General features: G+C 35.7%; 2 protein-coding genes across 3 annotated transcripts in view; both read right to left on the bottom strand.

The window, feature by feature from the left end:
* Positions 1 to 720: 720 nt before the first annotated feature.
* Positions 721 to 24627, bottom strand: part of RPN2 (ribophorin II) — a 178600-nt gene continuing 154693 nt past the window's right edge. The window contains exon 17 of the mRNA XM_051979331.1: positions 721 to 2142. Coding sequence (XP_051835291.1) covers positions 2130 to 2142 — 13 coding nt within the window. The 3' untranslated portion in view covers positions 721 to 2129. The remainder of the gene's footprint in view (positions 2143 to 24627) is intronic.
* The window catches only part of MANBAL (mannosidase beta like), a 66494-nt gene continuing 44015 nt past the window's right edge, over positions 2149 to 24627 (bottom strand). For both annotated transcript variants that reach the window (XM_051979332.1, XM_051979333.1), the window contains exons 3-5: positions 23868 to 23934; positions 6024 to 6048; positions 2149 to 3722 (exon numbers count right to left, since the gene is read on the bottom strand). In XM_051979332.1, coding sequence (XP_051835292.1) covers positions 3623 to 3722; positions 6024 to 6048; positions 23868 to 23934 — 192 coding nt within the window. In that variant the 3' untranslated portion in view covers positions 2149 to 3622. The remainder of the gene's footprint in view (positions 3723 to 6023; positions 6049 to 23867; positions 23935 to 24627) is intronic.

The following is a 24627-nucleotide window of genomic DNA, read 5'->3' as shown; positions in this document are numbered from 1 at the left end:
GACAAGGTAAAATTCTGCATTGTTCTTAAGATTCTGTGAAGGGGGCAGCTAGATGGCACAGTGAATAGAGCACCAGCCCTGAAGTTAGAAGGACTTAAGTTTAAATCTGACCTCAGACATTTAACACATTTCAGTTGTGTGAATCTGTACAAATCACTTAACTCCAATTGCCTAGCTGTGTGTATGTGTGGGGAGGAGGTGGGGGTGAGGGGGGAGAATTGAGATTTTGTGATCCAATATAATACTGTGATAAGAGTTCCAGATGGAGTTTGGAGAGACAAGGCTTTATCAAGTGTATGAGACTGAGAAAGTAATTTACCTCTCTCTATTCATCAGTTTTCTCATCTTCCTGGTATAACTAGATAAAGTGCTTGTAGAGTCAAAGCCTGCCTCAGACATTTACAAACTATGTGAACCTGGGCAACTCATTTAACCTCTGTCAGTTTCATCATCTGTAAAATGGGAATAATTAAGGCACCTACCTCCCAGAATTGTTGTGAGGATCAAATGAAATCATGTTTGTAAAGCACTTTCTATGTCTTAGAATATATGCAAATTCTAGCTTTTATAATTTGTAAAATGGAATAAAAGAATTATTGCATTATTCTTCCCTGGGGACTACTGTAAGGAAAAAGCACTTCACAAAAGTTATATAAGTATGAGACACTATTATTATCTCAATATCCCCATAGTTTCTAACATAGAGACTTACACAGTTAATACTTGATAAGTATTTATTAAATGAAGGAGTGCATAATTTTTGTATAAGGAATTCCATTAACACTTACTGTTCACTAATAAAACAAAAATTGTTTCATTTTCTCATGCCTCCGCATGGGTAGTGACCCACACAGATTCTGATAGATCGATGGTTTGAGTCTGGTCCCCAAAACAAATTAATATGCCAGCTGTCTGAGACATTAACAAATTAACAACGCATTTTCCAAAGATCAAAGATTCTTTAATATAATATAAAGTTTATGCAAAACAGTTGATAAAAACCTTCACAATTTCTGACCATTATGAACAATAAATGCCCTTCAAATAACAAATGTTCACATAAGTTAGTTGGGCTTCAACTTGGCGAATCCAAATCCCAAATATGATCAGGTCATTCCCCTGCTCAAGAAGTGACTCTTCACTGCCTCCAGAACAAAATAAAAAGTTTTCTGTTTGGCCCTTCTTCATAATCTGGTTCCAGACTATCTCTTAAAGCTTATCACACATTATTCCCCTTTGTGGGTTTCCATTCTCCCCATATTTCATCTCCAATCTCCTAACCTTTGCACTGGCTACTACTATTCAGGCCTCCACCCACCCACCCACCCACTCTTCCTTTTTAGAAACCCCAGCTCCTTTCACTTTGGACCAATTTCCCAGCAAATTTTTTCTTCACTCACCTAAAAACTGGTTTCTTTTCTCCTAGTCTACAACCTCCCCAGCCCCCAGCTTTGTATATATTCTGCACAAACTTGTCTGTGTATGTTGTTCCTTTCAGTAAAATGTACATTCCTTAAGGGAATTAATTAATCATTTACAAGCTGCTATTGAATGACAGGACCTTTGATTTGGTTCTGGCCTTCAAAGACATCTAACTCAAACCCTTCACTTAACAGATAAAAGAAACTGAGTCCCAGAAAGTTTCAATGTCTTGCCTAAGGTGACATAAGAAGTAAATTGTTGATTTCAGATATTCTGATTCCAAATCCAGTGCTCTTGCTAAGGCACCTTCTTGCCTCTATGTTCAACATTATATTTCAAAGCAAATCTGACTAAATTTTTTAAAAAATTAAAGTACACTAATATTGCACTAACCTCAGGAACAACAATAGAAGCTAGATGACACAGTGCATAGAGAGTGCCAGGCCTGGAGTCAGGAAGACTCATCTGGAGTTCAGATGCAGTCTTAGACACTTAGTAGCTGTGTGACCTTGAGCAGTTACTTAACCCTGTTTTTTCATTTGTAATATGTAATAATAATAATTCATATTTATATAGTGTTTTGAGATTTACAAAATGTTTACCTTCAGGTGGAGAGAGAATATGGGATCTTTACATTTAAAGCAGATAATAGAACTGAAGCTGTACGGAGAAGATATGGTCACTGTCACTAGTCTGCTTAGCCTAGACTACTGTGTTGCTCTTGACTATTGTGCATCCCTTCTTACTATCCAAGGTTCATACCACCAGGCCTTTTATTTCAGAAGAATATGACATATGACATGAAAACAGAAGGAAAAACTATGAGGTGAGACTAGATATCAGAAGGGACTGAATGGTCTACTCACCTTCCAGTGACATGCAGGTAAATGTTTAATAACCAGCTTCCAAAAAAGGCTCAGCAAACTTTTAAGTTATATCTGTATTATTGTCATTTTCTCCATCACTATTTTTAGTTTAAACAATCAAAACAATGAAGCAAGTCCTAATTTATGGCATTCACAGATTTCCAAGGTATAAAAGTTAACAATGAAAATTTAACAATCTTCAAGCTAGTACAAGCTGATTACGGCACCCATCTATAAATTGCCTTCATCAGTAGAGTTCCTCCCATCTATACTTTGCCTGGAGTTATTCCCCAGCATATAATAGACCTTCATCCCCCTTTATTCTCTCCATCCCTATGATATTGAATCCCAAACTGCCAAAGACTAAGTCTCTCTCCAATCTGTGCTTCCTAATCTCTCATCTATCACAGTCTTTTACCCTTGATGCTTCATTTCACATTTGCCTGTTCCTTCCTTTACTACAGGTCGTGTTCTATAATATACAAATTTTCCTCCATATTAGATCTCTTCCTCTCATACTCTTTTTTCTTTCTGCGTCCTTTGTTCCAATGAATGATTCTGCATCCCAAGCCTTCCTTTATGGTACCAATTTTTCTTTCTATTCATCTCTCCCCTCCCACCTCACTGATCCTGAAGAGGAAGAATACTTCTCGCTCCCCAATGCTACTTCCAGATTCTTCCTCTACTAAAATTACTCAATAACATTTTCTTTGAGGTTCATGCTCTACAAATTTATCACCCTATCCAGAACCCAGTTACTGTTATCTACTGACCCCTAAGAAATCCTCCATCCTTTTTCTTTTTTCTTTAAACTAAAATTATTTTCAATTAACAATCATCTATCATCTTCATTCTATCTCCTCCAAGAAAAAGAAGGAAAAAAAAAAGTCCTTGCAACAAATGTATATAGTAAAGCAAAATAAATTCCTGAATTAGCCATCTGCTAAAATATAAATCTCTGGTAGGAGATGAGCAACATTCTAAATCTTCAATCCTAGAGAATCATGATTGATCACTGTGTTGACTAAAGTTGTTAAGTCTTTTGAAATTGTTCATTGTTACAATATTTTATCAGAGTATAAATTAAATCCCTAGATCTGAAATAGACAGCTGACCTGTATTGTTTCTTCCTACTCCATCATCTTTCCTACTCTCTCTAGCTATATAACTTTGAGAAACACATTGCCTCTTCTTTGTTCTCAACATCTTTTTCTATAAAACTCAGTCAGATCAGATGATTTCTAAGGGACTTTTTAGATTTATTAGTCCATAATTATTTAGTGTACCAAGGAAGAGAAATCTTTGGAAGGGGGCTTTCTCTCTTTTTATTTTTTTTAATAATAGCTTTTTATTTTCAAAATATAGTTTTCAACATTCACCTCTGCAAAACTTTGTGCTCCAAATTTTCTTTCTCCTTTTCTCCCACTTCCTCCCCTAGAATCAAGAAATCCAATACATATTAAACATATGAAATTGAAAGAGAATCTTAAGATCTAGTCCGGCAATTCTTAGCATGTAGGGAGACAAATATTTCTGAAATCTTAAATAAAACATAGAGAAGATAATAATCAGAATTTATTACTTTCTCAACAAATGGTAGAGGCCAATTGGTCTATGTATGGGGAGAACAATGTAGGATCAAGTTTGATAAACTTTAGTTCATGCCTCAAGTGAAGCTAATATAGAGGAAAAACATTTCATCAAATCCTCATTTTGGCTGGTCTTCCTCCCCTTTTTGCAATGAGTGGCTAGCGCATAATAGCTTATTTCTACTTCAACTTCTTTCCTTATAATAAGAGCCTTCAACTTATAGGCTGCTATTTCTCAAATATTTTAAATTCCCATTTCTTCAATCTTCACAACTTCTATGATCCTTTCTTCAGAGGTGATTCCATTTAGGATCCTATTATCATATACAGGTGAACCACTTCTTTGATCAAGAACTCTCAAGTTCCTTCATCCAATTGATCACAATGTCATATCATTCTATATCACTCCTCCTGTCTTACTCTTTCCAAAACCTATTCTTTGACCTCACTGTGACCTGTAAATTCTCTATCCCTTAATTCTTGACTAGGTGAGCAAAACTCTGTCTTCCTAACTTCAATGTTTTGGTAAACTAGTGTTTCTCTATGTTATCCTCTACTCAGAAATTCCTCACTCCCCTATCAAACTGCCTTGCCAAACATCAACACTGAACTGTGTCCACCATCTGCATCGTCTACTCCTACTCATATAAGTCTAACTGAAGTTAGAGGAAGTTCATGCAACTGTTTTGCCTGGGTATATTAGTTACAACTTTGTTATCTAATCTCAATTAGGATCAAGGTAATCCTTTTATAACTCAACTGTCAGGAACAGGCACACAAGCACAAGATCTCGGGTGTGGCAGCATCTTCCAGACCTGCTTCCAACTCATTTTGAAAGGGATAATCTGGGAGAACAACTGCAGTGGAGAGGGAACCAGCAATCCCATTTAGGTGGTTAACTAACTGCCATACGTAAAGCAAACAAGATAACCTAGTTGAAGCAATAAAATTCAATGAAAGAGAAACAAGAGTCAGCATCTGCCAGGTTAAGTCCAGACACCAGCATACCCTGACCACCAACTACTCTCAGACTTCAGTGGAGACAACTGAGGATGCTGAAACAAAGAGCCTTAGAATAGCAATCTTTTCAAACCAGTGAGCATGGGAACCTGGGAAGCAATGCCTACAGAGATGCAGTCTGGCAAATACTCCTTCAGGTGTCACAGTCACAGCTATTAAAGACTCAGAAAAGAAAGTTCTTGCCACCAAAGACTTGACACCCTAAAATGGTTCAATATCAGAAACTGATATGACTTTATCAGTGGAAATGATGTTAAAGAAGAATCATTGTTATTTGCTTTGTTGCTGCACCCAAAGGACTAGCAAATCTTTCCCTCTCACTAGCATCTGAAACCTTTCACTAACTTACTCTTCTCTCCTCTTCCTCAATTACCAACGCCTTGATACCACCCCTGACCATATCCTCCTTTGCTCCAATCTCTGATAAAGAGAAGAAACTTGTCCTTAAAAAGGCAACCCCTCTACATTTACCCTTTATTGCTTCCTCTCCCATCTTCTCCAGCAGATTTCCCCCAATATATACACATTTCTACAGTACTCAAAATCTTACTATTCCTTTCTAACTGCCTTCAAATGTGCTTGTCTTCCCATCCTTAAAACTCCCTCACTACATCTTATTTCTCCAGCTAACTCTAATACTTTTTTCTATCAAATGCCTTGAAAAGGTCATCTCTGCTTGGGCCATATTCTTACCTATTCGACCACTTGTTCTAAGTCTCTGGCTGATGTATAATCCATGTCATGACCATAAACCAAGACCCTGTTCAGGCACTCTTCTCTCTTCTCTATAAATTCTCTTCAAGTCCTCCTTAGCTCTCAGGGATGCAATTAATATTGCTATGCTGAGGCCTTCCAAATTTGTAGTCCTAGTCTCTCTCGGGCCCCAGTCTCATATTATCAACTGCTTATTGGACATTTTGTTTTGGATGTCCTATAAGTATCTGAAATTCAACATGTCCAAAACAGAATTCATCAAATCATCTTTGCCCAAAAAAAAATAATATTGTTTCTGTTGAGGGAATCACCTAGGAGAGAGGTAGCACAGTGCAGGGATGCTGGCTTTATAGTAAGGAAGATCTGAGATTAAATCCTGCCTCAAACATGTGACCTCAGTAAAATCACTTACCTTCTCTCCACCTCAGGCTCCTCATCTGTAAAATAGAGATAATAGTAACATATATATCAGAGGGATATTGTAAGGATAACAGAAGGTAACATATGTAAAATACTTTACAAACCTTTAAGTTTTTATTATTTTTATTATTATTATATGTACAAAAGTAATATTATTATTATGATTATTATCATTATTATTGTCTTGTAGATTCCTAATTTCAACATTATCCATGACTTCCCATTCTCATTCCCCCTATATATTCAGTCATTTGCCAAATCAAACCATCATGTTCAAGCCCTCATCACCTCAAACTCAGTCTATGACAATAGCTTCCTATTTGGTCTCTTCCCTTATCTCAAGTCTCTCCCCCACTTCATTTTAACCTGTGAACAACCATCAAAGTGATTTTCCTAAAAGCCCAGGTCTCAGCATACTAGTCCCTTACTCTATAAACTCTAGTGGTCCTCTATCTTCTAGGTTGGAATATAAATTCATTTTATATTTAAATCTCTTCACAACCTGGACTCTTCTTATCTTTTCAATATTATTAGGGTGAAGGGAGGAAGCATTTACCTAGTGTCTATTATGTGCTGGGCTCTGGCTAAGCACTTTTTACAAGTATTCTTTCATTTGATCCTCATAACAATTCTGTGATATAGGTGCCATTTTTATCTCCATTTTCCAGCTGGGGAAACTTAAGGCTAACAGAGATTTAGTGACTTATCCAGCTAATAAGGATATGAGGCTGGATTTCAACTCTGTCCTGAATCCAGGCCCAGTGCTCCATGCCCTGAGCCACTAGCTGCCTCAGATTATTACAAGGTCCTCTCCTCCACACACTCCTGAATATAGCCAAATTGGTCTACATGCTGTTTCTGGAATAGGATATACCATTTCTTGTCTCCATGCCTTTGTACTAGCCATACCTCTGAAGTGACTAACATACACTCTTTCCATTCTTGGAATTCTTAATTTTTTCAAGACTAAACACAACAATTTAGAATTATGCCCAAAGGTATAAAATCATGCTTTCCCTTTGACCCAGAAATGCCACTACTAGATCTATATCCCAAAGAGATCAAAGGGAAAGGAAAAAAACCTATGTGTACAAAAATATTTATTGCATTTCTTTTTTGTGGTGGCAAAAAACTGGAAATTAAAAGGATATCCATCGACTGGGGAATAAACAAGTAGTAGTATATGATTATGATGGAATTTTAATGTACTATAATAAATGATAAGCAGAATACTTTCAGAAAAGCTTGGGAAGATTTACATGAACTGATGCAAAAAGAAATGAACACTGTACATAGTAATAGCAATATTATATGATGATCAACTCTGAATGGCTTAGCTATATTCAACAATACAATGATCCAAGACAATTCTAAAGGTCTTATGATGAAAAATGTTATGCACATCCACGGAAAGAATAGATGGAATCTGAATACAGATTCAGGCATACTTTTTTACTTTCTTTATTAATCTTGGGTTTTTTTGTTCTGTATTTTCTTTTGCAATATTTCTAACATGAAAATGTTTTGTATAACTGTAAATGTATAATCTATTTCAAATTGCTTGCCTTCTCAAGGAAATGGGAGGATAAGGAAAAAAAAATAAGGAGTTCACAATTTTTTTGAAAAACAAATATTAAAAAATTTTATTTACATGTAGTTGAGAAAAAATTAAATCAAAATATTTAAAAAAAAAAAAAACTCAGCTCAGGACTTACATTTATCATGAAGCTTTTCCTGATTCCTCTACCTGTTAGCATACCTTCTCCCAAAATTATCCTCTATTCATTTTGTATAATGTGTCATAATACAAAAGTCACATTCATTTAGATAGTCAACAAATCATTTATTGGCTATTGACCATGTGCAGCACCCAACATTTGGGCACAGCAGATTACTGTCTAGGATGAAAGGTAAGACTTAGCTATAAAGACGAATTACAGTTATGTGAGTACAGATCCTGCCTCATGAACTTCTTTTTTGACTCGAGGTTCACAGTAGAGGCCCAGTGGCAAAAGAGCTATAACAGAATAAACCCCAAATTCTGGAAATGGAAATTAACAACTCCCACACAACAAATGGCTGCAAATGTTTAAACTTCCTCCTTCTGTCCCTATTTGAAAAGTTACTTCCATGTGGGTGGAACTCTATGAAGCACCATTTGTTACTGAGGCAGATCTACTGGACTTAGGAATAATCCTGAATATCTGTCTCCTTTGCCCTTCTAAGCAGAACACAGAACATAGGATCATAGATCTAGGGTTGCAAGAAACTCTAAAAAAGTCTAGATCAATTCTATAATTTTCCATACAAGTAACTGAAGTCAAGAGACATTAAGTGATCTTCCCAAGATCACATGTCTAATTAATTTTTGAAAAAGGGTTTGAATTGGGTCCTCTTCACACCAAGTCCAGCACTCTATCCACTATATAATCCTGCCTGCCCAGTAACAGATATTGGAACAGTCTCTATTTCTTTTACCTAAACATTTTAAATAATATGATTTCTCCCCAAAGGCCAGAATTAGCTATAGATACATACAACTTTAAATTAGGATAGAGAGCCTCGTTTTGAATCTTAGAAATTTTTCTAACTGGGGGCTCTGAGCTATAATGATCATATTAATAACTTTTCAATTGATGTAAAATCCATAAAACTTGAGAGAAAGGATCCATGAGGTCCTGAGAGTCGTTATATTGCATTAAGTTAAAAGGAATCTAGCTATCATCAAAAGCATGGCTAATTAGCTCTCCAGCCTCTGATGTGAGAAAGGAAAGAGGCACAGGAAGATAGGCAAGACTTAAGTGAGATTCAGTTCTGCCCTTTTCAGAAGAGAGAAGAGAGTAGAAAGGATCAAGTGTGCCACCTATCAGTATGATTATACCCCTATATTGCAATAAAATACAGTCATGGAAGCATACTCCTCAGACTTCCTATTAGAACTGCTATTGCTACAAGATCTCCAGTAGCTCATTCACCCACTCTATGCCTTGGAAACTATACTAGTTCGCAAAGAGGCAGTATGATATAATAGAAAGAATTATTTCCTTTAAATCAAAAGATTCTTAAAATCTCAAATCTCAAATTAAAAGGCTCAAATGCTTATGATCAAAAGACCTGAATCTAAGGTCCAGGCCTGATAATCTGCCCAAGTCTTCTCATCTCTCTATAAGCTTCAGATAAACAATGTGCCTAACCATTTGAAAGACTGCTCTAAATCATTACTAATAATATAAATGCCTATCAAAACAAAAATGAGGTTTCAACTCATGCTTAGCAAATTGGCAAAAGTGATAAAAGATGAGATTAGTCAATATAGTTAAAGTTGTGGAAAAGCAAATACATTATTGGTGGATTTGACCATTCCAGAAAGCAATTCAGAATAACTAAAAAAGTGACTAAAATATTCATATTTTTTAGTTCACTATGAGGTATATATACCCAAAAAAGATCAAAAAAAAGAAAGCTTCCATGAATGTCATAATATTCATAGGAACACTTTTTTGTGATAGGAGAGCTCGAAGAACAAAGGCAGAAATCCATTAACTGGAGAATGGATCAATACATTCCATTATAAGAATATAATGGAATATTCCTGTGGTGTAAGAAATTATGACAATGGAGAAATCAGAAGATCATAGGAAGATTTATATTGACTGATGTAGAGTAAACACAGTATGAAAACAATATACACAGTGACTTTAAAAACGTAAATGGTAGGGGATTAGGGGACTCAGCACTACACACTGTATAATGATATTAACCAAGGTTGGCAACAAAGAAGAGGTGAGAAAGTGTACTTCCTTTTCTTTGCAGAGGTGGAAGTCTATGAATGTAGAATACTACATATATTATTGTCAGATATATTGGGTTAGTTTTCCTGAACTGCTTTCTTTTCCCTTTCTTTTATTTTTATTTTATTTATTTTGTTCTTTCTTTTTTTGTTACATAAAGTACTCTGTTCCTATCCCTGTATGTAGACATTGGTTGTCTCCATTCCTAGAATGTATTTCCTCCTCACCACCATCTCTCAGAATCCCTCATTTTCTTCAAGGCCCTTCCTGTTCCCTCCAGTATATATATATATTTAGTATATAGTATATATTTAGAGTGTTTTTGTATCACTAGGAACTATCATAGAGTTTGGAACATAGTAAGCATTTTAACATATGCTTGTTTATTGATTGACTGAGTGATTACAAGGGATGGCTTGCTGGGGAAAGTAGGAGAGAGAGCTATTTCTGGAATTGAAGACAAAGAAAAAAACAATAGATAGCTCCTAAAACAAAAATGCATGAGGAATGAAGCATCATTAGGCTTTCTACTAAGTGTTAAAAAAAAATTAACTGTATAAGCAAAACTGGACAATGAACAAAGTAGTATGTAGATGTGATAGAATATAACTGCGCTTCATGGAATGATAACATATGCACTTCCTATCTCATAGAAAAGTTGTAGGGAAAAAGATTTCTAAACCTTAAAGTGCTATAGAAATGGAAATTGCTATTATGATTTTCAGTATCCTAAATCTAAATAAGAATTAATGAACCAATACCTGGTCATGTCACTCCACTCAAATCTTGTTTTCTATCTCTCCAACACATTCAACTTCGATCTCTAATATTTCTTCAATGGATCTGTGATCATATGTATGCAGATTACTATCTCCAGAGATATAGATGACATCCCATTCATGTCCTTTCTAGGGTCTATATAAACTGCCTTAGGGTCTTTATTCAAGTTCTCCTGACAGAATATGGGATCATGCATTTTTCCTACGGTATATATTTAATGATATTTTAAAATTAAAAAATTAACAAGCAAAAAAGATGTTTTATCTTTCCCAAATTCTCTTCACACACACTGGAGGGGGAAAAGAAATAAAAACTCTTGTTAACAAATATGAATAAACAAGCAAATCAAATTCATGCACTGGCTATGCACTATCTAAAAATATATGTTTCATTTTGCACCTTGACTGTATCACAACCACCTAATCAGGAAGTGGGTATCAGGTTTCATCATCAATCGTCTGGAATTGTGCCTGGTCACCACATTGGTCTAAGTTCATAAATGTATGGTGTTTCTTTTAGACAATTCTTAGCTGCTAATATGCTGCAGCTTCCTCATATCTAACATGTTCCTCTTCATTTCTCTTTGGGTGACTTTCAATGGAATTTATAGTGATCTGTAAAGCACAGCTTTACAACATTACTGGAAGAATGTTTTTGAATGGACCTTTGTTTCCAGAAAACTCCTGGGGAATATTAAAAGCAATGTACAATTTCCCAAAGATAACTCATCCACACTCCTCCATAATTATCAGTTTGGGTGCAACTTTTTGTTGTTGCAAGAAAAGTGCTCTATAAACCTGTAGTTTTTTTCCAAGATATTTGATAAGGTCAAACTTTTGAGTGACTATGAATCTCATTTAGAAAGCTCTGAAATGTTCTAAATTTTAATTCAATCAATACAATAAGATTGACAAATAGGAATATTGGGATTACTTTACCACTTAGAAGAAATCCTTTGATTTTGATTCTGCACTGGACATCCTCTTGGATGGTGGCAAGAGCTTTAAAATTCAGTTTCAATTGCCTCTTTCTTCAAGACTTTCCTTATTATCCCAGTTGTTGGTTCCCTCCCCCAAAACTATGTACTTGTTTTGTATACATCCTATACATATTAACGTGTGCATACATTAACAAGTTCCTTGAAGACAGGAGCTATCTGGCTTTTTCTCTTTGTATACTCAGTATTTAGCTCAATATCTGACACAAAGTAGATATCTATTAAATGTTATTCATTCATTCATTCATTCATATCTAGGGTTAGCGCTTAGGAAGACAATGCTGAGTTCTAATCCTCTTCCATGCTTTGTTTTTGCAAACTGAGGATATGGCACCTACTGTGATTATATAAATGGCACCAAAGAAAGGAATGTTCAAAGCACCACAGGGAGTCTCTGGCTTTATATATTAAAATAAAATAAGACAAAACAAAGCAAAACAAGGCAGTTCTGTGAACACTGAAGGTCTCTAAGCAAAGAGTTCTTTGATCTCTAGCAGATTCCTCTTCATACAGCTGTTAGTTCAAAATTTAATTGTCTTGGATGACCCTGGGCAGGGAACCAAAAGACTGAATTCCCCATTTCCTATCCTGCAGATACCCCTAGCCTGTATTCCAGGTCCTAGGCTTCAGGTGCCTCCTTCCTTTCTATGAGATGTGGCTGACAACAAGAGCTGGAAAAATGACAGACAAGAAGTAGGGAATGAAATTCTCTTTATGCAATGTGGACACTGACTATGAGATTCTATCTATAATCTTGGGTGGATCTAACATATCAGTTCCTCTTCTTTAAACATAAAATAATATTTTGACCTTGAATGAAGGGGGTAATAAGGCAATTTTTTGTATGTATAAAACATGGAAAATCTGGAAGTGAAAGGTGCAGTGAAAAGAACCCACAACACCTACCACAAACTGGTAAGCTCAGCAAGTCTTTAAGCCTTTCTAGTTTTCCATTTCCTCCTCTAGAAAGAGAGTTTTACATTAGATGACTGTTCACCTTTCTCTAGAACTTTCAGGTTTCAAAGTACTTTTATGTCCATTCAATTATTACATTCCACAAACTTTTTTTTTGAAAGTTAAAAAAGTATATTGAGATTTCAACATTTCTTTCTTTGAATATTGACATTTTTCATCATAAATCCTTTAGAACTATCTTTGCCACCACCAAATTATTTTTTAGTGTTCTCTGGGATACAGTAATGGTATCGCTGAATCAAAGGTTATCACAGTTTGATTGGCTTTGGGGCAAAGTTCCAAATCTTTCTCCAGAATGGTTGGATCAGTTTACAACTCCACCATCAATGCATTAGTGTTATTATTTTCCCACATCTGATCCAACAATTATAATTTTCTATTTTTGTATATTAGCCAACCTGATACATATGAAGTAATATCTCACAGTTGTTTTAATTTGCATTTGTCAAATCGGTAGTGATTTAGAAAATGTTTTCATTAAATGATAGACAACTTTAATTTCTTCATCTAAAAACTAAAAATACCTAAAAACTTTATATCCTTTCACCATTTATTAACTGAGGAATGATTTATATTCCTATAAATTTGACTCAATTTTCTATATACTTGAGAAATGATGCCTTTATTAGAAATACTGACTATAAAATTTGTTTCCTACCATTTTGCTTACTTTTACTCTTGGTTTCACTATGTTGTTATTTTTTTAATGCAAAAATATTTTAATTTAATATGATCAAAATGATCCAATTTGTATTTCATAATATTTTCTTGTTCTTATTTGGTCATAAATTCCTCCCTTCTCCAAAGATCTGATATTCCTCGCTCTCTTAATATGTTTGTAGTATTATTCTTTACATCTAAATGATCCATTTTGACCTTATCTCAATATACAGTATGAGATGTTGGTCACTTAACTTTCTGCTATGCTACTTTCCAAATTTCTTAGCAGTCTTTGTCAAATAGTGAATTCTTATCCTAGAACCAGGAATCTTTAGGTTTATTAAACACTAGATTAGTATAGTCATTTACTACTATGTTTTTTAGGAACCTAACCTATTGCACTGATCTACCACTCTATTTCTTAGTCAGTACCAAATAGTTTTTTTGATAGTTGCTGCTTTATAACATAGTTTTAGACCTAGTGTGGCGAGGTCATCTTCCTTTGAATTTTTTTATTTTTAACCTTTTTTTATTATATTATAGCTTTTTATTTACAACATATATGCATGGAGATTTTTTCAGCATTGACAATTGCAAAACCTTTTATTCCAACTTTTCCCTCCTTCTCCCCACCCCTTCCCCTAGATGGCAGATTGACCAATACATGTTAAATATGTTGAAGTATAAATTAAATACAATATATGTATACATGTCCAGTTATTTTGCTGTACAAAAAGAATCGGACCTTGAAATAATGTACAATTAGCCTACGAAGGAAATCAAAAATGCAGGTGGACAAAAATAGAGGGATTGGAAATGCTATGTAATGGTTTATAGTCATCTCCCAGAGTTCTTTCGCTGGGTATAGCTGGTTCAGTTCATTACTGCTCTATTAGAACTGTTTTGGTTCATCTCATTGTTGAAAAGGGCCACATCCATCAGAATTGATCATCATATAGTATTGTTGTTGAAGTATATAATGATCTCCTGGTCCTGCTCATTTCACTCAGCATCAGTTCAGGTAAATCTCTCCAGGCCTTTCTGAAATTATCCTGCTGGTCATTTCTTACAGACCAATAATATTCTATAATATTCATAAACCACAATTTATTCAACCATTCTCCAGTTAATGGGCATCCACTCAGTTTCCAGTTTCTGGTCACTACAAAGAGGGCTGCCACAAACATTCTTGCACATACAGGTCCCTTTCCCTTCTTTAAAATCTCTTTGGGATATAAGCCTAGTAGTAACACTGCTGGGTAACTTTTTGAGCATAGTTTCAAATTGCGCTCCAGAATGGCGGGATGTAATTCACAATTCCACCAACAATGTATCAGTGTCCTAGTTTTCCCACATCCCCTCCAACATTCCGCATTATCTTTCCCTGTCATTCTAGCCAATCTGACAGGTGTGTAATGGTATCTTAGAGTTGTCTTAATTTGCATTTCTCTGATTAATAATGAGAGCATCTTTTCATATGGCTAGAAATAGTTTCAATTTCTTCGTCTGAGAATTGTCTGTTCATATCCTTTGACCATTTATCAATTGGAGAATGGCTTGATTTCTTATAAACTAGAAACAATTCTTTATATATTTTGGAAATGAGGCCTTTATCAGAACCTTTGACTGTAAAAATGTTTTCCCAGTTTATTGCTTCCCTTCTAATCTTGTTTGCATAGTTTTGTTTGTACAAAAACTCTTCAATTTGATATAATCAAAATTTTCTATTTTGTGATCAATAATGATCTCTAGTTCTTCTTTGGTCATAAATTCCTTCCTCTTCCACAGGTCTGAGAGGTAAACTATCCTATGTTCTTCTAATTTATTTATAATTTCATTCTTTATGCCGAGGTCATGAACCCATTTTAACCTTATCTTGATGTACAGTGTTAAGTGTGGGTCAATGCCTAGTTTCTACCATACTAATTTCCAATTTTCCCAGCAATTTTTGTCATACAGTGAGTTTTTAATCCCAAAAGTTGGGGTCGTTGGATTTTCAAACACTAGATTATTAAAGTTATCCACTGTTTTGTCCTTGGAACCTAACCTATTCCACTGATCAACTAGTCTATTTCTTAGCCAATACCAAATGGTTTTGCTAACTGCTGCTTTATAATATAATTTAGATCTGGTACAGCTAGGCCACCTTCATTTGATTTTTTTTTTATTAATTCCCTTGAAATTCTTGATCTTTTGTTTTTCCATATGAACTTTGCTATTATTTTTTTCTAGGTCATTAAAATAGTTTTTTGGGAGTCTGATTGGTATAGCGCTAAATAAATAGATTAGTTTAGGTAGTATTGTCATCTTTATTATATTTGCTCACCCTATCCAAGAGCATTTAATATTTTTCCAATTGGTTAAATCTGACTTTATTTGTGTGGAAAGTGTTTTATAGTTTTGCTCATCAAAACTATAGTTCCTGACTTTCCCTTGGCAGATAGATTTCCAAATATTTTATACTATTGGCAATTATTTTAAATGGAATTTCTCTTTGTAACTCTAACTATTGGATTTTGTTAGTGATCTATAAGAATGCTGATGACTTATGTGGGTTTATTTTGTATCCTGCAACTTTTACTGTTTCATCCAATCATTCTTTAAGATGAGATTATTTAGTTTCCAATTACTTTTTGGTCTATTTACCCCTAACACTTTGTTGAATGTAGTTTTTATTGCATCGTGATCTGAAAAGAAAGCATTTACTATTTCTGCCTTCCTGCATTTAATTTTGAGGTTTTATGTCCTAATATATGGTCAGTTTTTGTATAGGTTCCATGAACTGCTGAGAAGAAAGTATACTCCTTTCTGTCATCATTCAGTTTTCTCCAAAGATCTACCATACCTAATTTTTCTAATATTCTATTTACCTCTTTAATTTCTTTCTTATTTGTTTTGCGATTTGATTTATCTAATTCTGTGAGGGCAAGGTTGAGATCTCCCACTATTATAGTTTTGCTGTCTATTTCTTCTTGCAACTCTCTTAACCTCTCCTTTAGGAAGTTAGATGCTATACCACTTGGTGTATATATGTTTAGTATTGATGTTGCTTCATTGTCTATGCTACCCTTTAGCAAGATATAATTTCCTTCCCTATCTCTTTTAATCAGATCAATTTTTGCTTTTGCTTGATGTGAAATAAGAATGGCTACCTCTATGTATTCTGATGGAAGTGGATCTCTTCGATAAAGAGAGCTAATTCAGCTTCAATTGATCAAAGATGGGCAGAAGCAGCTACACCCAAAGAAAGAACACTGGGAAATGAATATAAACTGCTTGCATTCTTGTTTTTCTTCCCAGATAATTTATACCTCCTGAATTCAATTCTCCCTGTGCAACCAAAAAACTGTTCAGTTCTGCACACATATATTGTATCTAGGATATACTGTAACCTATTCAACATATAAAGGACTGCTTGCCATCTGGGGGAGGGGGTGGAGGGAGGGAGGGGAAAAATCGGAACAGAAGTGAATGCAAGGGATAATGCTGTAAAAAATTACCCTGGCATGAGTTCTATCAATAAAAAGTTATTTAAAAAAAATAATAATAATAAAAGAATGGCTACCTCTGCTTTTTTTTACTTCACCTGAAGCATAATAGATTCTGCTCCAGCCTTTTACATTTACCCTGTATGTATCTCCACGCTTTAAATGTGTTTCCTGTACACAACATATTGTAGGATTCTGACTTTTGATCCAGTCTGCTATCCACCTCCTCTTTATGGGAGAGTTCATCCCATTCACATTTACAGTTAAAATTACTAATTCTGTATTTCCTGTCATCATATTATCCCTAGATTATGTTTTTCTTTTTCTTGCTCCCCTTTACCCATCTTTGCCAGTATTAAACTTATGAGCCCCACTTGCGTCACGCAGCTCTCCCTCTTTAGGATCCCTCCCTTCTCCCTTTGAATCCCTTCCCCTTTCTTGTACCCTTCCCTTTTTACTCTTTTCCTTTTCCTTTTTCTTCTCTCACTTTTTAATGAGGTGAGGGAAGATTCTCTGTAAAACAAATATGTCAATTATTTTCTCTTTGAGCCAATTCTGATGAGAGTAAGATTCACACAATGTTCCTCCCCCTCTCTAAGTTCCCTCAGATATGGTAGGTTTCCTTTGCCTCTTCGTGGGATGTAGTTTTCCTCTTTTTATCACCCCCTTTTCCCTTTTTCTGATACTATCCCCTTTCCATTTCTACTTCCATTTTTTATGTTATATCAGTAAAATCAAATTATGTATATCCACAACAGAATTACAGTTCTCAAGAGTTCCTTTTACTTTTTTCTGCTTCTCTTAAGTCCTATGGTTGGAGATCAAATTTTTTGTTTAGATCTGTTTTTTTTTTCCTTAGAAACAAATGGAATTCATCTGTTTCATTAAATGTCCATCTTCTTCTATGGAAGAAAATGCTCAGCTTAGCTGGGTAATTTATTCTTGGCTGCATTCTAAGCTCTTTTGCCTTTCAGATGCCAGGCCCTTCGATCCTTTAATGTGGAGGCAGCCAGATCTTGAATGATCCTTATTGTGGCACCTTGGTATTTGAATTGTTTTTTCCTGGCTGCTTGTAATAGTTTTTCCTCAGTCTGATAGTTCTGAAATTTGGCCACAATATTCCTTGAAGTTTTATTTTAGGGTCTTTTTGGGAAGGTGTTCGATGAATTCTTTCAATGCCTATTTTACCTTAGGATTCTATTACATCTGGGCAGTTTTCTTTGATAATTTCCTGTAAAATAGTATCTAGGCTTTTTTTCTTTCTCTTTTTTTTTTTTAAATAACTTTTTATTGATAGAACACATGCCAAGGTAATTTTTTACAGCATTATCCTTTGCATTCACTTCTGTGAATTTTTCCCCTCCCTCCCTCCCTCCACTCCCTCCCCCAGATGGCAAGCAGTCCTTTACATGTTGAATAGGTTACAGTATATCCTAGATATAATATATGTGTGCAGAACCGAACAGTTTTCTTGTTGCACAGGGAGAATTGAATTCAGAGGGTATAAATAACCTGGGAAGAAAAACAAAAATGCAAGCAGTTTATATTCATTTCCCAGTGTTCTTTCTTTGGGTGTAGCTGCTTCTGTCCATCTTTGATCAACTGAAACTGAATTAGCTCTCTTTATCGAAGAAAACCACGTCCATCAGAATACATCCTCAAACAGTATTGTTGTTGAGGTATATAATGATCTCCTGGTTCTGCTCATTTCACTTAGCATCAATTCATGTAAGTCTCACCAGTCCTCTCTGTATTTATCCCGCTGGTCATTCCTTACAGAGCAATAATATTCCATAACATTCATATACCACAATTTACTCAACCATTCTCCAATTGATGGGCATCCATTCATTTTCCAGCTTCTAGCCACTACAAACAGATAGGCTTTTTTTCATCATAATTTTCGGAAAGTCCAAAAATCCTCAGATTATCTCTCCTAGATCTATTTTCCAGGTCTGTTGTTTTTCCAAGTAGATATTTAATTTTTTTTTTCCTAATTTTTCTTTTTTTCTTTTTTTTTGGTTTCGCTTGAGTGATTCTTGATGTCTCAATGAATCATTCATTTCTATTTGTTCAGTTCTGATTTTTAATGAGTTATTTTCTACATTAGCTTTTTTTTTTTTTTTTTTTACTTCTTTTTGTATATGTCCAATTGAGTTTTTAAATGAGTTGTTTTGCTCTATGGAATTTTTTTTCATTTCATTAATTTTTTTTTTTTTTAGTGAGTTATTTTCTTTTTCCAATTCACAAATCCTACTTTCTTGGGAGTTCTTTATCTTTTCCAATTCACAAATCCTACTTTCCTGGGATTTCTTTACCTTTTCCAATTCACAAATACTGTTTCCCTGTACTTCCTGGAAGTTCTTTACCTTTTCCAATTCACATTTCAAGAAGTTGTTACTTTCTTGCATAGCTTCTCTTTCCTTTCCCCATTTTTCTTCTAGCTTGCTTTTAAGATTTTTAATAATCTCTTCTAGGAGAGATTTGTGTGATGGGAACCAAGTTACATCCCCCTTTACTGTTTTATTTGGAGACTGTCTGCTGTTAGTCTCCTTAGGGTTAAAAACCTGCTCTCTTTCTGTATAGAAGCTATCGATTGTCCTTTTGATTTTTTTTACTCTTTTTTTTAAAAGCCTGTAGGGTCTGCCTTCAGGGCAAGGAGGTTACCAGCTTCCTCTGCAGAACAGGGATAGGTATATATATATGGACAGTCAATCCCACAGGACCTTTAGTTCAACCTTTCTTCTATTTAAAATATGACTCTTGTACAGATAGCCAACTTTTAGCCCCTGCTTGAAGATCTTTAGTGACAAGGTCAATAAATCCCGAGGAAATCAATTCCATTCACTTAACATTTCTACATATTGTAAAGTTTGGGCCTCTAGCCCCAGTCGCTAATCTGCACAGCGGGGTTCTTCACTGGGCACTTCTGTACCTTGGCCCTGTGCCAACCAGGTCTGAATCACTTCCGGGAGGGAACTTTTTCCCAGAGCACTCCCACACCTCACTCTTTGCAGCCCAGTCGGATTAGCGACTGCCCTGGAACTAAAGGCTGAGCAATGAAAGTGTCACTAGCTCAAGCCAAAGACCACGTGTGGGGCTGTGGGTATTAGCAGCTGACCAGCAAATAGCTGCATGGACCAGAAGTGTCTCTGCCCAGGGAAGCGCAGTCATGCTGCAGAAGTTCTATTGCTCCAGGCTGAGCCCCCTCATCCCCTCTCTGACCCCATGCAGATTAGAGGCTGCCCCAGGCTGTGCCCCCTTGACGTGCAGATTTGTGACTGCCCAGGGCAATGTGGCTGCACAGCTGTGCTGTGGCCTCTGCTCGTTCACTCACTTCCAGTTTTGGGTGGGTACAGACAGATCCTGTTAGGTTCTGGTGTTTTTTAGAGTACCCTCTACCTTTGGCTTTAATTTTTCTGCTTGTCTGCTGCTTTGCAAGCAGAGCAGAGCAAAGTCAGCCTACGGCAGAGTCGTCTCTATAAATTTTCTAACCACGGAGGCCACCCTGGACCAGTCTGCTCAATATGCTAGCCTCTAATTTTCTATCCTGTTTGTGCTAGTCTATTCCCACCTCTCAGGCCAAACCTTTTCTGGCGATCCTCCAGATTATCTTCAGCTGGTAAATTGTTGTACTTCTAATCTTCATGAATTTTACCAGTCAAGCACTACTTTTGAGGTTGAATTTAATAATTGGTCATGAGGGTATGAGAGGAGCTTAGAAAGTTGCGTGTGCCTTCTTGACATCTTGGCTCACCCCCTCCACAAACATTTTTTAAGAGCCTACATACAGAATAGTGACAAAAATAAAATAATCCTTGCCATCAGCCTATTAGGAGAGAGGAGCACAATATGTAAGAGAATAGATAAATATAAAAGATATACAAAGTAAATACAAAATAATTGTGTGGGAGGTTGGGGCCATCAGAAAAGGAAGCATGTAGGCATGGCACTTCAGCTGAGCTTTAAAGGGAGAGGGGTATTCTAAGGAGTGAAAGCAAGGGAAAGTATTCCAAGCATGGGGAACACCCTGTTTCACATATAGGAAACAGTAAGGTCCATTTGACTGTGTGAATGGGAAATAATGTGAAATTGGCCTGGAAAGAAACATCAGAGCCAGAATGGTTTTAAATGCCAAACAGAAGAATTTGTATATCTCTCCTTGAGGACAGGCAAAGTACAAAATTACTAAAACACTATTTCTTTTCAGGCAGCCAACAAAAAGACAGAAGATTGCTCCTGGACTAAAATTAAGTTGATTCGTGTAATTGCCTTCCCCACCCCCCCCAACCTCACTGCAGAATCAGCCCTTGATCCCAGTCAACTGATTTAAGACTATAAAAGTCCTTTTAATTCCCTATTATATTCCTAATTGGGATCTGTGTTCCCAAAATTTATTCTGGGGAACCACACACACATACACACACATTCTTACATTCTCAATCCTTCCGCTTTCTAGCATTCACTGAGACCCGATTCTCTCCTGATTGACACTGCTACATTTTTTCTCATACTGATCATATAAAATATTTGGAGTACTCCTAGTTATAGGTAGGTCAAAAATGTCGATGGTGATCTTCAATCATTTTCTTGGTGCTGTTCAGCCATTTTTCATTTGTGTCTAACTTTTAGGAGTTCTTGGAGTGATTTTCCATTTCCTTCTCCAGCTAATTTTACAAATGAGGAAATTGAGGCAACCAGGGTTAAGTGACTTGCTCAGGGTCACAAAACTAATGAGTGTCTGAGGTCAAAGCTGAACTCAGGATGATGAGTCTTCCTGAGTTCTGGTCTGATATTTTATCCACTGCTCCACAAAGCTACCCTAAGTTGTTCAGTCTTGTCCAACTCTTCATGACTCCATGGCCCCTACTATCCACAAAGTTCTTTGGGCAAAGAAACTGGAGTGGGTTTTGCCATTTCCTTCTTCAATGAGTTAAGGTAGAACTCACAGAGCTACTAAGTGTGAGGCCAGATTTTAATTCCAGTCTTAACTCTAGGCCCAGGGCTCTATCCACTAAGTTACCTGGCTGCTTCTTTGTTTCCTATTCATCATTTCCAGCTTCCTTTACCACCATCAATAGAGCAACCTCTTCTACTTTGAGACTCATACTATCCAAACTTATTTAACCAATCCAGATACTGACAGATACTATCTATCAAAAACCAATGCATTATCTCTTTTTATTCAATTTATCAATTTTCATTCAATACATTACCCACAGTCTATCTCTCTACCCCAACTCCTGTCTTTATATTAGGCGGCTTCAAAGTACATACTAATGGTCCCTCAAATATCCTAACTTCCCAAAATCTGAAGCTACTCAATTCTCATACCCTACTTCTTCACTCTAGTTTAGCTACACACAGAGAAAGTAATACTTACTCTTGATTTTGTCCACACACATCACTTTCATATAAATAAATTCTGAAATTCCTTGATCTTGATCATTTTTAATTATCTTATTTTTCTTTATGCCTCAAAACTCCAACTATATATTTCATCTTCACTATAATTTCCATTCTCCACCACTCAATTCTTTACCATTATTATTCCTGCATTACTGCACCTTCCCCCCTTCTATATCTTGAAACCTTAGAGAAGTTCAGCTCTACACTGTTCTCTAATCTTGAATTCCTTGCCCAACCCCAACCCTAAATTACTCCCATCACCTCCTTCCTTTGCTCCTATTAAAGTGATGCTGAATGAAGAGAGAAAAAATATAAACTATGATGATTGGGTCCACTATAAATTTATGTCCCTAATCTCAGTTGGGCCCTTACTGTGTCAAGAGAATCAGAGTTAGATTCTTATTAGTACAAATAATAAATCCCTTGCAGTGGGTTCAAATTATTAAAATTTGCACTGCATATTTTCTGTGAACTAGAAGAAATTAACATATTTTACATAATTATAACTTTGAATATTGCAAATTCAAAAATATTCAACTATTTCAAGAGGTTTGTTAGTCTCATTAATGGAGATCTAGCTGTTTCCTGCTTCCTAAATACTTCACTGTCAACTCTACACTAACTATTTCAAATCTTCTTGTTTCTTCTGAAGCTTTGGACTGTATTCTCTCCCTTCACCTTCTCTGATGAAGATCTGACTTCATACTTCATTGAAAAAATTAAGGCCACTCACTGAGAGTTTCCTCTTCTCCCCTCTTCTTCATTTCATATCATTCAGACATGTTCCTTCACTATTTTTTCCACTCCTGTTTCAGATACTTGGCAAGGGCTACCAAACTACAAATACTCTTTACCTGTTCCTTCCTGTTTTCTCTAACAGATTGATTATCTTCATTCTTGTCCCCATTCTTTTTCTAATCTTCAATCTCTTTCCTTCTATTGATTTCTCTTCTACCTACAAATACATCCATGTCTCTCCATCCTTAAAAAACAATCTTTATTTGCTCTATCTCTTTCCTATCTTATATATATATGTATATATATATATATATATATATATACATGTATGTATTCTTTAAGAAAACCATTTATTATAGGTCTCTGTATTACCTCTCCTTTTTTAACTCTCTATTCAATTATCATTCAATTGAAACTGACCTATTTAAAATTACCAATGATCTCTTACTTACTGAATCTAACAGCTTTTTCTCAAACCATATCCATTTTTTCTCTCTCTCCCTTCAACTTTTGGTGTTGTTAATCACCTTTTTTTTTTATTTCTGGATATTTTCTCCACTGAAGGTTTTGATAACACTGTTCTTTCCTGGTTCTCCTACTTTAAATTGACCACTCTTCATTGTCATTTGCTGGATCTTCATTTAGGTCATGCTAACTACTCAATGATATCACCCAGAGCTCTGCCCTAGGCCCCTTCTCTTTCCTCTCAACACTAGAGGTTTTTAACCATTTGGGATCAAGGGAAAATTTCAAAGAAGCTGTGAACTTGGATGGGAAAAAATCATATCTTTACTTTCATTAATCTCCAATTGAAACTTCTGAATTCAATTTTGAATGTAACTTTGACACCAAACACCTGGTCAGAAAGCTATTACAGGTGGACCTCTGTGTTAGCATGGGGCACAAGATCAGGTGCCACTTCATCATCTCCATTGCCTAGTATATAGTTCCAAGTTACAGTTCTAAGACTGACAGTTGTGAGAAAGCAAGGAACCTACCTGGGTATGGGTTGCATTTGCAGGGTGGAGAAGAGCACTTGCAGTCGTGAGGAAGCAGAGGCCATACCTGGGTAAGAACCAGAGTACAAAACAGAAGGCCAGTGACCAGACCAAATTCCAGATCATACCACTTTGAAAGCACTGATTACCTACAGGCACCCAGGCTTAGCTGTGAAAACAGCATAATTAAAAGCCTGAAGCTCAGGACAATCACCTCCCATACCCAGATGTAAGCAGAGGCCAACCCTAAAAAAAAAAAAGTTCAAAGTCAAAAATAAACTGGAAAAATGAGTAAGCAAACAAAGAGCAATTACAAAAAGCTACTATAGTAATATAGAAACTCAAGACACAAATTTACAAAAAGATGAGGACTTGAAAACATTGCAAATGCACCTGCATAGAAAAATGCAGATTGGACACAAGCCCAACAAAAATTCATAGAAGAGGTAAGGAAAGAATTTTTTTTTTAAAGAACAAAAGCATTTTTAAAATTTTTTTATGTTGAATATTTTATTTCTAATGTTGAATAAATATAGAGAAAAAATTGGAAAAAGAAATGAGAGCAATGCAAAAAAAAATTTACAAGTGAATTAATAGCCTGGTAAAGAAGGCTCACCAAAAATGCCAAAGAAATAAATTCTTAAAAATCATTTAGCCACATGGTTTAAAAAAAAAAAAAAGTACAGGGGCAACTAGGTGGTGCAGTGGATAGAGCACCAGCCCTAAAGTCAGGAGGACCTGAGAGATACTTAACACTTCC

The sequence above is a fragment of the Antechinus flavipes genome, chromosome 2 (genome assembly GCF_016432865.1).
Source record: "Antechinus flavipes isolate AdamAnt ecotype Samford, QLD, Australia chromosome 2, AdamAnt_v2, whole genome shotgun sequence".
Classification (NCBI taxonomy): Eukaryota; Metazoa; Chordata; class Mammalia; order Dasyuromorphia; family Dasyuridae; genus Antechinus; species Antechinus flavipes.
The sequence above is the reverse complement of the archived record's forward strand: the minus strand, read 5'-3'. Positions and strand labels throughout refer to the sequence as shown.